We start from the raw sequence: 17182 nt of genomic DNA on the forward strand, positions 1-17182 counted from the left end.
AAGACCAGCTTGAGAAAGTAGATCCTTTACTAATGACTATGATTCACGAGTATCTCTTGAAGGTTCTTTGTGAGCTTGAGCTTAATTATTTTATGGATTGTGCATGGGTCATGGAGAAAAAAAAGCGTTCTTCTTCCTCCCAGGATTCTCTGGTAGACAGCTGTTCCTTGGGATTATTTGTGAGCCTTAAGGTTTCCCTTATTCCTTGTTGGTCAGCTGGTTGTACTAAGAAATGTTATGGTATCTGTTTGGAATATCCTTTGTAACTAGATGGTTTCTGTCCTTTTTATCCTTTAATATTTTCAGCAAATATGAGTGTTCTTGACCTTGAGGATACAGTAGTGAACAAAACAAAGTTCCTGTCTTTTTTAGAGCTTATGTAAACAAATATATAACATGTCAGTTATGATGATTGCTATGAATTAAATGAGAGTAAAGGGGTAAAAAGTGATATGCCTAAAATGTAGCTTTATCATTCACACCTCACAAAAAATTATGTCAGCATAGTATGATCTCAAATAAGTAAGGAAAAAAATACCAGGGAAAAAAGCTGGTAAAGTATGATAAAATATTGGTATGGGTTCCTTCTTTCCTTCTCTCTTTCTTTCCTTTCTTTTAAATTGAAGTGTAATTGACGAGCATTATGTTAATTTCAGGTGTACAACATAATGATTCAACATTTGTGTGCATTGCAAAATGATCACCTCAATAAGTTTATTTACCATCTATCACCATACAAAGTTACAAATTTTTTTCCTTGTGATGAGAACTTTTTAAGATTTACTTTCTTAGCAACTTTCAAGTTTGCAATACAATATTACTAACTTTAGTCCCCATGCTGTACATTACATACCCATGACTTACTTATTTTATGACTGGCAGTTTGTACATTTTAACCCCTTCATCCACGTTGCCCATTCCTCAACCCCTCTCCTCAGAATTATTTCCGCTAATCAGATTATAGATGATATTTTTAAATTATGCTTTTATGTATTTCTCCAAAGTGATCATTACCTTTATTCTTGGGGAGAAGAGGGTGCTAATCAGATTACCTTTGCATTCAAAGTCTGATTCTGCTGACCCATGGCTCCTGTGTGCCTCAAGAAAAAGAAAGCCACGTACTGAGTTCCTCTCCCAGTATTTCTGTGACTCCTCAGCAGGTGTCTCACACATAATGTGAACAAGTTCATGCTCAGTGAGTCCTTCCAGTTTCTGGACAGGTCTCTGCTTCATATCAACCATGATCAATATCTGAGAAAGTTCTTTCCAAAGTCTTATTTTCCCAATTCAGGCAAAAGTGCTTTGTCATTCATCTAGGATACATTCCCCAGTGTTTGGACCAATGCTGAATTCATTTCTTATGATGAAGGACGTATAGAAAAACTCTGAGGAGACCTTCAAGATGGCAGAAGAGTAAGACATGGAGATCACCTTCCTCCCCACAAATACATCAGAAATACATCTACATGTGGAACAACTCCTACAGAACACATACTGAACGCTGGCAGAAGACTGCAGACTTCCCAAAAGCTGTGGGGCTGACAGGGTCTTTGTGCTCCAGCCAGGTGTCAGACCTGTGCCTCTAGGTGGGAGAGCCAAGTTCAGGACATTCGTCGACCAGAGACCTCCTGGCTCCACATAATATCAAGTGACGAAAGCTCTCCCAGAGATCTCCATCTCTGGAGATCTCTGGGAGAGCTTTCGTCATTTGATATTGTGGAGCCAGGGCTCCACAATATATGTGGAAGGGGCAAAAAAGACTTTACAAAAAAGCTTTCACACTTTTACTTGTGGACAGAAAGGACCCAGCTCCACTCAACGACCAGCAAGCTACAGTGCTGGACACCCTATGCCAAACAACTAGCAAGACAGGAACGCAACCCCACCCATTAGCCTAAAATCACAGTAAGGTCACAGACACCCAAAAACTCACACCGGACATGGTCCTGCCCACCAGAAAGACAAGGTCCAGCGTCATCCTCCAGAACACAGGCACCAGTCCCCTCCACCAGGAAGCCTACACAACCCACTGAACCAACCTTAGCCACTGGGGCAGACACCAAAAACAATGGGAACTACGAACCTGCAGCCTGTGAAAAGGCGACCACAAACACAGTAAGTTAAGCAAAATGAGAAGACAGAGAAAACACACAGCAGATGAAGGAGCAAGGTAAAAACCCACCAGACCAAACAAATGAAGAAACAAATAGGCAGTCTACCTGAGAAAGAATTCAGAGTAATGATAGTAAAGATGATCCAAAATCTTGGAAATAGAATGGAGAAAATACAAGAAATGTTTAACAAGGACCTAGAAGAACTAAAGAGCAAACAAACAATGATGAACCACACAATAAATGAAATTAAAAATTCTCTAGAAGGAATCAATAGCAGAGTAACTGAGGCAGAAGAACGGATAAGTGACCTGGAAGATAAAATAGTGAAAGTAACTACCGCAGAGCAGAATAAAGAAAAGAGAATGAAAAGAATTGAGGACAGTCTCAGAGACTTCTGGGACAACATTAAACACACCAGCATTTGAATTATAGGGGTCCCAGAAGAAGAAGAGAAAAAGAAAGGAACTGAGAAAATATTGGAAGACATTATACTTGAAGACTGCCCTAATATGGGAAAGGCAGTAGTCATTCAAGTCCAGGAGATGCAGAGTCCCACACAGGATAAATCCAAGGACAAACAGGCCAAGACACATATTAATCAAACTATCAAAAATTAAATACAAAGAAAAAATATTAAAAGCAGCAAGGGAAAAGCAACAAATAACACACAAGGGAATCCCCATCAGGTTAACAGCTGATCTTTCAGCAGAAACTCTGCAAGCCAGAAGGGAGTGGCAGGACATATTTAAAGTGATGAAAGGGAAAAACCTAAAACCAAGATTACTCTACCCAGCAAGGATCTCATTCAGATTCAACCGAGCAATTAAAACCTTTACAGACAAGCAAAAGCTAAGAGAATTCAGAACCACCAAACCAGCTTTACAACAAATGCTAAAGGAACTTCTCTAGACAGGAAACAAAAGAGAAGGAAAAAACGTACAATAACAAACCCAAACCAATTAAGAAAATGGGAATAGGAACATACATATCCATAACTACCTTAAATGTAAATGGATTAAATGCTCCAACCAAAAGAAATAGACTGGCTCAATGGATACAAAAACAAGATCCATATATATGCTGTCTACAAGAGACCGACTTCAGACCAAGGGACACATACAGACTGAAAGTGAGGGGATGGAAAAAGATATTCCATGCAAATGGAAACCAAAAGAAAGCTGGAGTAGCAATTCTTATATCAGACAAAATAGACTTTAAATAAAGACCAGTAAAACAGACAAAAAAGGACACTACATAACGACCAAGTGATCAATCCAAGAAGAAGATATAACAATTGTAAATACTTATGCACCCAACATAGGAGCAGCACAATACATAAGGCAAATGCTAACAGCCATAAAAGGGGAAATCGACAGTAACACAATCATAGTAGGGGACTTTAACACCCCACTTTCACCAATGGACAGATCATCCAAAATGAAATTAAATAAGGAAACACAAGCATTAAACGACACATTAGACAAGATGGACTTAATTGATATTTATAGGACATTCTACCCAAAAACAACAGAATACACCTTCTCAAGTGCTCATGGAACATTCTCCAGGATAGATCATATCTTGGGTCACAAATCAAGCCTTGGTAAATTTAAGAAAACTGAAGTCGTATCAAGTATCTTTTCTGACCACAACGCTATGAGAGTAGATATCAATTACAGGAAAAATTCTGTAAAAAATACAAGCACGTGGAGGCTAAACAATACGCTACTAAATAACCAAGAGATCACTGAAGAAATCAAAGAGGAAATCAAAAAATACCTAGAAACAAATGACAATGAAAACACGACGACCCAAAACCTATGGGATGCAGCAAAAGCAGTTCTAAGAGGGAAGTTTATAGCAGTACAATCCTACCTCAAGAAAAAAGAAGCATCTCAATTAAACAACCTAACCTTACACCTAAAGCAATTAGAGAAAGAAGAACACAAAAACCCCAAAGTTAGCAGAAGGAAAGAAATCATAAAGATCAGACCAGAAATAAATGAAAAAGAAATGAAGGAAATGACAGCAAAGATCAATAAAACTAATAGTTGGTTCTTTGAGGAGATAAACAAAATTGATAAACCATTAGCCCAACTCATCAAGAAAAAAAGAGAGAAGACTCAAATCAATAGAATTACAAACGAAAAGGAGAAGTAACAACGAGACACTGCAGAAATACAAAGGATCATGAGAGATTACTACAAGCAACTCTATGCCAATAAAATGGACAACCTGGAAGAAATGGACAAATTCTTAGAAAAGCACAACCTTCCTAGACTGAACCAGGAAGAAATAGAAAATATAAACAGGCCAATCACAAGCACTGAAATTGAGACTGTGATTAAAAATCTTCCAACAGACAAAAGCCCAGGATCAGATGGCTTCACAGGCGAATTCTCTCACACATTTAGAGAAGAGTTAACACCTATCCTTCTCAAGCTCTTCCACAATATAGCAGAGGTAGGAACACTCCTAAACACATTCTATGGGGCCACCATCACCATGATACCAAAACCAGACAAAGATGTCTCAAAGAAAGAAAGCTACAGGCCAATATCACTGATGAACATAGATGCAAAAATCCTCAACAAAATACTAGCAAACAGAATCCAACAGCACATTAAAAGGATCATACACCATGATCAAGTGGGGTTTATCACAGGAAAGCGAGGATTCTTCAATATATGCAAATCAATCAGTGTGATAAACCATATTAACAAATTGAAGGAGGAAAACCATATTATTATCTCTCTATGACATAAATCACAGCAAGATCCTTTTTGACCCACCTCCTAGAGAAATGGAAATTAAAAAATATAAACAAATGGGACCTAATGAAACTTAAAAGCTTTTGCACAGCAAAGGAAACCATAAACAAGATGAAAAAATAACCCTCAGAATGGGAGAAAATGTTTGCAAGTGTATCAACAGACAAAGGATTAATCTTCAAAATATACAAGCAGCTCATGCAGGTCAATATCAAAAAAACAAACAACGCAATCCAGAAATGGGCAGAAGACCTAAATAGACATTTCTCCAAAGAAGATATCCAGATTGCCAACAAACACATGAAAGGATGCTCAACATCACTAATCATTAGAAAAATGCAAATCAAAATTGCAATGAGGTATCACCTCATACCAGTCAGAATGGCCATCATCAAAAAATCTACAAACAATAAATGCTGGAGAGGGTGTGGAGAAAAGGGCACCATCTTGCACTGTTGGTGGGAATGTAAATTGATACAGCCACTATGGAGAACAGTACGGAGGTTCTTTAAAAAACTAAAAATAGAACTACCATACGACCCAGCAATCCCACTACTGGGCATATACCCTGAGAAAACCATAATTCAAAAAGAGTCAGGTACCACAATGTTCATTGAAGCTCTATTTACAATAACTAGGACATGGAAGCAACCTAAGTGTTCATGGACAGATGAATGGATAAAGAAGGTGTGGCACGTATATACAATGGAATATTACTCAGCCATAAAAAGAAACGAAGTGAGGTGGATGGACCTAGAGTCTGTCATACAGAGTGAAGTCAGTCAGAAAGAGAAAAACAAATACCGTATGCTAACACATATATATGGAATCTAAAAAAAAAAAAAAAAAATGTTCTGAAGAACCTAAAGGCAGGACAGGAATAAAGATGCAGACATAGAGAATGGACTTGAGGACACGGGGAGGGGGAAGGGTAAGCTGGGACAAAGTAAGAGAGTGGCATGGACATACATATACTACCAAATGTAAAATAGATAGCTAGCGGGAAGCAGCCACATAGCACAGGGAGATCAGCTTTGTGACCACCTAGAGGGGTGCTATAGGGAGGGTGGGAGGGAGACGCAAGTGGGAGGAGATATGGGGATATATGTATATGTATAACTGGTTCACTTTGTTATAAAGCAGAAACTAACACACCATTGTAAAGCAATTATACTCCAATAAAGATGTTAAAAAAATACTCTAGTAACCTACATGTAGCGTATTCTTCATATACAAGTGTCATGTTTTTTATTAGTGTCTTTCACAATGTACACTTCATAATATTTCAGTCAAACCTGACCTAACTCAGCAGTGTTGTCACATGTGTTATGACTGCTTGTAACAGCTGTGGTACCATGGCAGAGCAAAAGCGTGAAGCAGATTTTTCAGTCCGTCAAGTGAAATGAGCCCAACTCCTTTTCCATCATTACCTTTATACCAATCAGGAGAGCGTCTGCATCCTGCTCAGGCTGTGCCTCAGCTGCCACTGCATCGGGAATTACAGGAAGAGGAGGAGAAAGAAGGGAAAGCCTGAAACAGCACGCATGACTAGGCAGGGCCTGAGGCTGTGGGACGCAGCAGATATGTAGTAATACAAAACCATCTTTTATGGCTAAAGCTGTAGGATTTCCTGTAAGTCTGGACTCTCAACATCCTCTTCAGGTTCAGAGTTATTGGTGTGTCCCTAAAGGACTGATTTTCTCTGTGCTTCTACCCACCTCATGACTGTCTTGGTGACAAGAAAAAGATAATGTGTATCTTCCTTGCCCCTCTTCTGTTTATGTCCATGGTGTACTCACTGTTAGAGGTAAGGGCACACTTTACACATTTAAATGAGTGGGTGAGCACACTTTGTCCTAAAACTGATTTGATGTAAAGATGAGTTAAGGAAGAGCAAGGAGCATTTTTCTATGCATCTTTGCTCTGTCTTACCATCTCTTTTGAGATTCACTTTCTTCTTCCTTTGTTTCTTTCTGCTTTCCTATATCAAGCAGCAATTCCTATAAATATTCTTTGACCTTATTGGTAGCCTTTATGCCTGAACAGACAAAAACTATCTCAAAGTAAGTCAGTTTGTTCCAGCTGAAAATGTTAGTCTATTTGTTAAGTGCACTATGATGGAACAGATAACTTCTCATGCCTGTGGAGCAGGGATTAAATACTGCTTTTGCAATGACTGTTCCTTCTGCCTGGAGTAGATTTCTCTCCCCCATCTCCATCTATTCAGCAGACTCCGTCCCTTATTTAAAAGACCTAGGTCAAATGTAATGGCTTATTTGATGCTTTTCCCGATTCTCCCAGCAGTTAATGGCTTCTACTACAGGTTTTTTATACCTCTCTAATAGCTCATTTAAGATTATTTTATTATTGTTTGTGTATATGTCTGTCACTATACTATGAACTTTTCAGACATAGGAACTCTATCTTCTTATTTTCTTCAGTTTTATATATGGCCAATGAATCTTTTTTGACCATTCGTTCTTTGTTGGATAAGTGTTATTCCTTGTTTTTAAGGACCTTACAATCTAGTAGGGGTGATATATCAATCACAGATAACCATAATACAAACTAGAATGCTGTCAGTGCCACAAAGAAGGAAGAAATCACTTCTTGCTGTGTGAATTAGAGATACCTAGGTTATTCTAGGCTTTGTGGTTATGGTAGTATTTGAAATGGACCTTGAAGGGTGTGTGTGAAATGTGGAATTAATGGTGTAGTTTTTTTTACTTCATGATGTCTTTATTAGAAATAGTTTAAGCACACGGGAGCTATATTATTTGACGTGTATTCCAAAGCCTTAAACACTTTACCTAGAGTTAGTTCACCTGTTTTTGATTCTTCAATGATTCATCCGTGTGTTAACTGTCTTTGTGGGCCTAAATTCAGGGATTAATATTTGGCATTCGATATTTTTCATTTGTCTGAATGTTACTAACCAAAAGAGGACATGAAATTTGATGTCTTTCTGTCCTATTGCATTGATTTTCTTTATTCATTTTAGCCACAGACCCCTTTGCTTCTGTTTTTGGAAATGAATCATTTGAAGATGGATTTGCTGACTTCAGCACATTGTCAAAGGTAATCTGCAATACTTAGTAGGAAAGTAAAATATACTGTGTTTCCACCAAAGGAGTGATCCTTTCTTTTGATTTTATAACCTGACCCTCACAGAGGTTGCAACTTGATTTCAGTAAGGCACAGCAAACATTGATTTCAGACAGAAATGAAATATAAGATGTAATCAAAGTAGACATTTCTGTGCACAAAGACAATGGTGATGGTACAGATAATTATAATTTTCTACTGGCAGGTCTGCTCAACAACTTTAAGAGTCTTCTGTCTTTTTAAATATGTTTCTTCCAATTGAACTACATTTTCCCCCTGTTGACTGTCTGGGTCAATAGCTGTAAAATCTGGACATTCATTCCATCCTCTCTGTACTGATTGCTTGATTTTATGTTCTGAGACTGTTAAGGTTAGTATTAAGATAATTAATAGCCCAGCAGTATTAGGTAGTGGACTATATATGTCAACTACCTATTTTCCAATGTAGCCCTAGGATTGATTCAGGCCAAAAGAGTAAACTTAGAGTATATGTCACACTGTCTCTATCATTGGTTCTCAACTGGGTGTTATTCCCCCCACCCCCACCCCCCAGGAAACATTTGGCAATGTCTAGAGACATTTTCGGTTGTCACAGCTGAGGAGGAGGGCTGTTCATATGTAGTGGATAGAGACCAGGGATGTTGTGCAACACCCTGTCCAGTGCCACAACACAGAGCTATATCCAGCCCAAAATGTCAGCATGCTTCTTTAGAGAAACACTGGCCTAAACTGTAATATCCGATTCATTATAGAAAAGTGAATCTTTCATTACTCCATGTATTAGAGAGGCCAGGTCTTCAGACCCACAATAAGACTTATGCCATGGGATCAGTTTGCTTAAAAAACAAAATTGACTTTCAGGTTGTCTTTAATGTTTTTTAAGATGCCATTTTCTTTGACTTTAGTATTAAATCTTTCCTATATTTAAGTGCATTGGCAAGTGTGGAATCAGTATTTTTTCCTTTATCATTTGGATCAGATAGTCACTTGAGGAAAAATATATTAGTCTCTTTATAAAGGGCCTCAATGGTTTTGTATCACCTGAATCTTAATAAACCTTTAATCCAGAGTTGGCTTGTTTTGGTACGATCTGTTGCTCTTAATAAGTAGTGATGTTATAATCACTACTCATATAGAAAAATTAAAAAATTTTTTTCCATTTTGGTTCTGAATGCAAAGGTTAAAATGTTAGTGCTCTCAGAATTGAAATAAATAAAGCTGCGTAATACTGAAGATCACTCTTCCAAATGCTCCATAACCGTGTACGGTTTGGTTGGCATAATATATATAACCATGAGTAATTTCTTTTCAAACAAAGGTCAACAATGAAGATCCTTTTAGTTCATCCACATCAAGCTCCATCAGCAGTATGGTCATTACAAAAAATATGCTTGAGGAAACATCCATCAAAACTGAAGATGTACCCCCAGCACTGCCACCAAAGATTGGAACTCCAACAAGACCCTGCCCACCACCACCTGGTATGAGAGTTGATACCTTTCCTAAATCAACTACTTCCTTTTTCTTTCTGAAAAGTATTGTGTGGGCCTTATTTGTAGACTTTATATAAAGGGCCTTAAACAAAACAAGTCCAAAAACACAGCAGAAGCCTGCTGCTATCATCTGTTCTGACCTTAATGCAGAATTACAGATATGTGCCTAAGAAGCCAGCCTGTGTAACTGTCATGAACTATTTTTCTAGCAAGAGCTAATTTCTCTTTAAATCATTTTAGAGAGGCAGTAAATGAAAAAAGGAAAGTACCAATGAAATCTCTTACTTTTTGGAAGCTCATTGATTACCATTTGAACAACAGTTTCCTGTGCTTTGGTATTTTAATAAATTTCTATAAGCAAAGATTAATTCGAAGTCCCTTTCTTTTTCCTGCTAAATGTGAAGTCTTCCTTAAGTCCTTTAATGTGAGAATATATGGCCTTTTTGGTATCCAGAATTCAGCTTTTCGGTATCAGAATTTTAAAAGAAAGTATTGTTTTTCTTGAAGGAAAATATGATTTTACTTGACTTGATAAGAGACTCCTTTATTTTATAAAAGTGATGTTTTTGGTCTAGAAACAAATTCTTACTATTCTTATTTTTTTTTGTTTTGTTTAGCACTGTAAAGAAAAAGGGGTTTTGTTTGTTTGTTTTTAATGAAGATAATAAAGTTCATGAGAAGTGGTAAAAAGGCAATCCCCTGAATAGTTGTAGTGCTACTTGTGAGAAGACACATCTGGTACATTATTGTTTTAACCATATGTCATTCCGTGGTAAATTTTCAGCCTCAGTAGTTCTAGAATATTATTCTTGCCTTTTCATAATAGCCTCCCTATGGTATTTCTTGGGCAGATTTTTTTTTCTTCTTTGATTTAAAGAATTGCAAATAAAATTGTTAATACCCAGCTACCTGTTGAAAAATCAGGTGAACTGAACTGAACTCCTTTTATCTTTTAAGGAAAAGTAGCCTGTATCATATATTACTAGAGAGTAAGGTTGTCAGAATATATTTTTTAAAAATGATAGTTAATGTGCTCATTTAAGTTTTATACCAGTAAGGTGCCAATAGTGAAGTTATTTTTAAAATCCTAAGTAAACTAATATACTAGTGCTGTAACTAAATCTAAGACTTCAGCAAAGTGAGTATATATCACTGTAGAAAAATCAAGGAAAGAAAGATGGTTTGTTGAACTGCAGCTTAAAGATCTGGGTTCTAATTCTGGATATTCTCTGACTAGCTCTATGATCTTGAGTGTGTAACTTCATATGTCTGAACCTCAGCTATCTGAGCTATTAGATGGTGGCATTAATTCTAATGTTGCCTACCTTCACAGCATTGTGGAAGGATCCTTTGAGATATGAGATGTGAACACCTTTTGTAAGCTGCTACAGTGCCAGAAAGAATCTGTTGTTATGATTGCTCTTACCAGCTTAACACATCTTTAGGAAAATATATATATTTGAAGATATTTTAGCACCTGTTCTTATTATCCTTTCTTCAGGATGTACTGAGTTTAAGCCTTTAAAATTAGAAAGCTTGTTTGAAAATGGTGCTGAATTAATGAGCAACAGTATGCTGTTTGGTAAAAGATTTAGTTGATCAGCACCCACGAAGATTTAGGGCCTGGGCTTCAAAGCATTCTCTTTATTCTTCAGTTTGAAATATTGTAATAGCAAGAAATAGGTGGGCTTTACCAAGGTAGTTTTTAATTTCATGCTCCCAGGTGTTACATATAGATCCAGAGGAAAATCAGAAGAATATTAGCATTTTTCAAAGCTCATTTGCCCTTCCTGCCACTAGTGGATAACTGTATCAGGCAGAGGTTATCACAGCAGAGGCCGTTTTTGTCATTATTCTTTGTCATTCTCCTGCTGTTTTGTCCATTCCTCTCTCTTTTCTTGGGAACATGCTGCTTTGGAGAAGAGAAGGTCAACTCTCTGGGCAGATAAGATTCCCGGCCCGGGCTTCCCTGGTGGCGCAGTGGTTGAGAGTCCGCCTGCCAATGCAGGGGACACGGGTTCGAGCCCTGGTCTGGGAAGATCCCACATGCCGCGGAGCAACTAGGCCCGTGAGCCACAACTAAGCCTGCGCGTCTGGAGCCTGTGCTCCGCAACAAGAGAGGCCGCGACAGTGAGAGGCCCGCGCACCACGATGAAGAGTGGCCCCCGCTCGCCGCAACTAGAGAAAGCCCTCGCACAGAAACGAAGACCCAACACAGCCAAAAATAAATAAATAAAATTTAAAAAAAAAAAAAAAAAGATTCCCGGCCCATTTCCCCCCTTCTTTGCTATTTTTCCATTTAGCTACATAGAGCTAGAATATATTTGAGAGGTTGTGTGTGAAAATTTGAGGACATAGTGTTGGTTGTAATAGTTTAAGACCATATTAAGAATGTATTTGAGGTACTGACCCCCATTCCCCACCCCCAGCTCTTTAATGCTCCCTGTGTTCATGTTCTTGTGTGTTTGTGTTTGCCATATTTGCTGGTTGAATTAATTGTAATGATTTTGATCCAGGGAAAAGACCCATCAACAAATTGGATTCTTCTGATCCCTTTAAACTGAATGATCCATTTCAGCCTTTCCCAGGCAATGATAGCCCCAAAGAAAAAGATCCTGATATGTTTTGTGATCCATTCACTTCTTCTTCTACTACTACCACTACCAGTAAAGAGGCTGACCCAAGCAATTTTGCTAACTTCAGTGCTGTAAGTACTGTGAATGGGCTGTTTGGGGGAAAATCTTTCCATTTACAGTTTAAAGAGTTTTCAAAGATTATTTTGGAGTCTGCCAAATTTGCATTATTTCAACTAAATTTACCAATATGTTAAAAATGATCTTTATTCTTCCCTCAACCAAAAAATCTGTTTGATTCTGTTTGCTGGTTCTAAAAGTATTTCATTGCTCAAATGATTTTTGTAGTCTTAATTCTTGGGTTATATACCAGTTATTTTGCAAAACCCTTCTCTTGATCTTGGTAAACAATATAAATAAAATTCTGACAGTTATTATTTTGCAAATTGTTATGGATGATGGGCCATTAGAGAGTCATTTGCTGTCTGCCCTCTGGATGAATAATGCCAATAATGAGTTTGTGTATTTGTAACTGTGTTTGTGTATAAAGCCTTGATGATTTCTGGAGACCAGTCAACAATTATGAGAGGATAGGTCCAGGAATTCTTTGAATTGAAAATAAAACTCTGGTTTCATATAATAGTGTTCCTAAAAAGTAAATGTTGGTTTTATTAAATAAATATGATTGTTAAGAGCTAAACAATCTTTAATTATTTGGGGGGCTCTAATTCACTAGCATTCCATATTTACTCTGCATCCTCCCAGAGCTGACTAACATAGGCAGGCCAGTAAAGACAATAGAAGAGTTCTGTGACAAGACCATAGGCAGGGTCTATAAGATCACAGAAATGGGGCAACCAACTTGAAGTGTCACTCTGGAGGGACGGACATTAAGCAATGACATGTATTCCATCATTATTTAGATAAAAACAAGGCTTTTTTTTTTTTTTTTTTTTTTTAATTCTTAGAGTAACTAACAGTGTTTCATTTTCCCAGATGTTTTTTCAGGTAAAATGACCTTCATTATCGCTATTTTATAACAAAGCAATTTTCCTCTACTTAATACCTTAAGCACTTGAGATGATTTTAGAAATAAGAGATCTAGTGGCCAGGTGACTCTGACCACAATCTGCCTAATGTCTCCCTCAGTGTAGCATTGGGTCCCTCAACCCGTCACTTTATCCCTGCAGCCATTTCTAGTTAGAAAGGAGGTAGGCAGGAATCTGTATGCAACTAAGGCAGACAGAATTAGTCTCAGCTACCCAGCTTTTGACTCTGTACTCTTTAAGTTTCAGTGGCTTCCTCTGAATGTAAAGGAGCAGAATAGGAATCAGTATTTTGAATACTGGAAAACAGAGAGTGTCAGAATTATACTGCCTTTTATTAGATGGAATTTGAGTTGTTTCAAGCAGAGAATCCAGAATTGCTCTTCTTAGTATAATCCTCTTAATATAAAATAACCTTCTGGCAGTTTGTGGCATTTAATATCTTAAATATGATTTCAGCAAGTCAAAACCTGGTTGGAATGAGTCTTGAACAATAGCTAAGGCATTTTGCTTATTTCATATTCCAGAATCTCAGTATAGTATAATATTAAGCAGCTCATAATAAAAATGTCTTCTTTTTTTAATTATGAAAGATTTGTTAAGTATTATAAGTTTCAAAGGCCCTCTAATTCCCTAGGGGAAAAGCTACCATTTTCAAAAAGCCTGACAGTTTCTTTCACTTCATCCTATTATGGTATTCATCCTGTTATGGTATTCCTCTTATGACAGGACTTGAAACCGGGTAGAATTTTTTTATTTAGTATCTGCCACGGTTGCTCTTTCAGGTGGATAAGTGTATTTCCTTGACTTAATAATTACCAGCATTAAGGTTTTATTTAGACTAGGTCAAAAAGTTCTCAATGTCTACTGAATTCTTTATAATGCATTAAAAAAATTGATCAGGTTCACATCTTATTTAGTATATCCAGTACTCTTATTTTATGTTTAACAAAATTTATGTATGTATAGATATTCTTTGCTTCATAATTTTTCTGTACCTGAAGGGCTAGGATAAGGTAGGAAATCACCAGTGGGATTAAGTTGAAAATGATTTATCATGTGAGGATACTCACTGAAGTTGAAGTAGTAAATGTTTCACATTAGATAAAAATGCTAGCCCTCTCCTGTTTTTAAATCTCCTGATTCACCTTAAGAATTTCCACTTTTTAAAAAAATGATGTTTAATGTTCAGTTTTATAGACTATCTGTAGACTGCATTAATTTTTAAGATTAAATCATATTTTAATAACTGATTAAATGTGTTTTCAGAAAAAAAATTAACAATTAACAGGACTATTTACAGAGTCCTTCAGAAGGTGAAACAAATAGTTAAATATCATTTCGTAAAAGTTCTTTTTCCTTCTTGTATTTGTTCTGCTCATGAATTTATTCGTTTGTTCATTTGTCTTTTAAATGGCAGTATCCCTCTGAAGAAGATATGATTGAGTGGGCCAAGAGGGAAAGTGAGAAAGAGGAAGAGCAGAGGCTTGCCCGACTGAATCAGCAAGAGCAAGAAGACTTAGAACTGGCTATTGCACTCAGCAAATCTGAAATATCAGAAGCATGAAGAATTTTCCTGTTCTTTGTCAATCACACGATACTCTTCTTCCTGAATACTGAAGCTATTTACAGTGTGTATCAAAACTACCTATGAGCATGGGAATACAAAAGGTTTGAGATTCCTGTAAATGTGACAAAAGTTTTTGTTTTTTTTAAACTCCATTTCAGATTTGTCCTTTTTTTCCCCCTGTAAAAGCGGTAACCCAGATAACTTCACCTAGGCCCCCGTTCTGGTGTGCATTTAGTGTGAGCTTTTGCCTGCCTGTGCTACTTTTACTTGGAAAGCTAGAGCACCCAAGCTTCTGCCTTCTGGAATATAGAGAAATAGTTTCATCCCTTTGCTACCCTTGTTCTGTAGTTACTCTGATGATAGCCAGTGGGGTTCTTAAAGTTGGCAGTATTCTCCCCTAATTTAAATGGTTGAAAGAGGGGAAGGGAAAGAACATCCTATTTCTTTTATGACAGAGCAAGTTGGCTAGTTTAAAGTACATGTTTGTATTTCCTTATAATCAAAATACTGTTCAATTTGTTTTTTATAGACAAGAAAAAATATTTTGCATAAATTGACTCCACTATCGAAAAAGGGATGCTTTAGATTGAACCATTATAGCTTCAGACTCAATCTTTTCCTAAATAAAAACTTTAAAGCCTCATGTGTGAAATATATTTAAAATTTTCTTCTCTGGACTTAGGGAATTTTAGATAAACACATACCTCTCCATAATTTTAAGCACTAGAGGGTGGAGAAAAATTACCACTTAAAATATACCCATCAATATAAGGTAAGCAAAAATCTTAACCTGGCAGCCATTCTGCCACTGCCATGGCACTGTCCTCTTTAGTTCATGGTAGGTTTATTTTTCTACTTTTGCAGAAGAAACTTTAGCAGGCTAGAACTGGAAGGTACTTTAACTTTTTGTATACATATATATATATTTTTTCTTTAATGAAGGTTCAGTTACTTGAAATGTAAAAACATTCACTGAATACAACTGAAAAAAGTGACATGTATTAAATCATATTATTCCTTTTTGTCCATTTTTGTGGATTAAAATAGTTTATTCTCTTTGTGTTTTTCACCTACAAAATTGGCAGGCTAGCAAAAAAATTTTGTGTTTTTTAATTGGGAGAGAAGAGACCTGCCAAATTATCGAAGCTCTTTATGTGTTAAAAGCCTATCTCCTGTAAAATTGACCTAGCAGACAAGCTGAATTTAAAATGGACTGTGAAGTAGGCTGTAAATTGTAATCTTATTTTTTTTTAACATGAGTCAGTGATTTAGATAATGTATTGAAAACCAAGATAAAGGAAAATGCACCTAAAAACTAATTAAATATCTCTGTGGTTACCAAGTCAAGGTGGTATTGATCTGTGTTAATCAGAGTAACTTGTTGCCTAGCCTATGAATAAATTCCAAAATATCCAGTTTATTTCATCTTGAAATGGTGCTTTTTTTCTCTCCACACACAATTGAATTGCTGCAGTTTAAAACAAATTTGAACCACTTTCTTGCACTGTTAGCTTTTTTCTACTTTTATAGATTAAAACATTTCAGCATAAAAGTCATACATATGAAGCAAGGGCCGAATCATAATCACAAGGGTTTAATTTTGATAAACTAATCCAGTTATAAGGATATACTGCAAAAGTTGATTGAGAAAGTAATATTGGGAGTTGTGAATGGTAGTGAGTTTTGGGTTTTTTTCTTCCCCTTAACACTTTAGGAAAAAGGTAAGTAGACTTGAACAACCTTCTTTTGCACTGGGAAAATGAACAGATGTTTGAAATGGTTTTAAAATATTTTTTTTAATTAAAAGAACACTCTGGAAAGTACTAAATATCTGTAACTTATAAACACCAACTTTCGATGTAATAAGTATACCTTAATCTTATGTGTGTTTAACTGGATTACATAGATTCTTTTATTAAAATATGTATACTCAGTGGACCAATATAATATATTAAAGTATGTATTTTATATATATATATATATATATATATATATATATATATATATATATATATATATATATATAAATCTCCATGCTCACTTGTGTAGGATGAATGTCTTAGAGTCATTTATGATTATATTTTATGTTGTTGACTCTGGCTCCGGAGCCTGTGCTTGAAAGGACAGATAAGTATTCCTGAGAGCTAAGTGGCACTACTTATGAAGTTTTAACCATCTTCTGCCTACTTGTTCAGGTTTATTTGAGTTCTCTTTATAGAATTTTCTCTTATGTTTCAAACTTCTAAACTGTAGCCTGTAATTATGAGAACAATAAACTTTAAATTATAATAAACCATACTATCCATACATCCTATCTGAAATGGAGTTTTGCACGATTCTCTGTTATGTCCATGCTGTGTCTAAGGAGGGGTAGGCATACAATCAGCACAGATTAATATGTGTAAAGTGCTTGAGACAGTACTTGGTATAGAATAAAATACTCAATAAATGTTAACTATTTTTTAGTTGACATGTCCTGTTTTTTTGAAAGAAAGATAGGAAACAGGTAT

The 17182-nt window shown here is 36.4% G+C and overlaps 1 protein-coding gene across 2 annotated transcripts in view; it reads left to right on the plus strand.

Annotated features, from left to right (window-relative positions):
- Positions 1–17086, plus strand: part of EPS15 (epidermal growth factor receptor pathway substrate 15) — a 164636-nt gene extending 147550 nt beyond the window's left edge. For both annotated transcript variants that reach the window (XM_082666035.1, XM_082666034.1), the window contains exons 22-25: positions 7887–7963; positions 9309–9471; positions 12000–12190; positions 14523–17086. In XM_082666035.1, coding sequence (XP_082522161.1) covers positions 7887–7963; positions 9309–9471; positions 12000–12190; positions 14523–14669 — 578 coding nt within the window. In that variant the 3' untranslated portion in view covers positions 14670–17086. The remainder of the gene's footprint in view (positions 1–7886; positions 7964–9308; positions 9472–11999; positions 12191–14522) is intronic.
- The last annotated feature ends 96 nt before the right edge of the window (positions 17087–17182 follow it).

Source organism: Grampus griseus (assembly GCF_964374135.1).
Source record: "Grampus griseus genome assembly, chromosome: 1".
NCBI classification, from domain to species: Eukaryota; Metazoa; Chordata; class Mammalia; order Artiodactyla; family Delphinidae; genus Grampus; species Grampus griseus.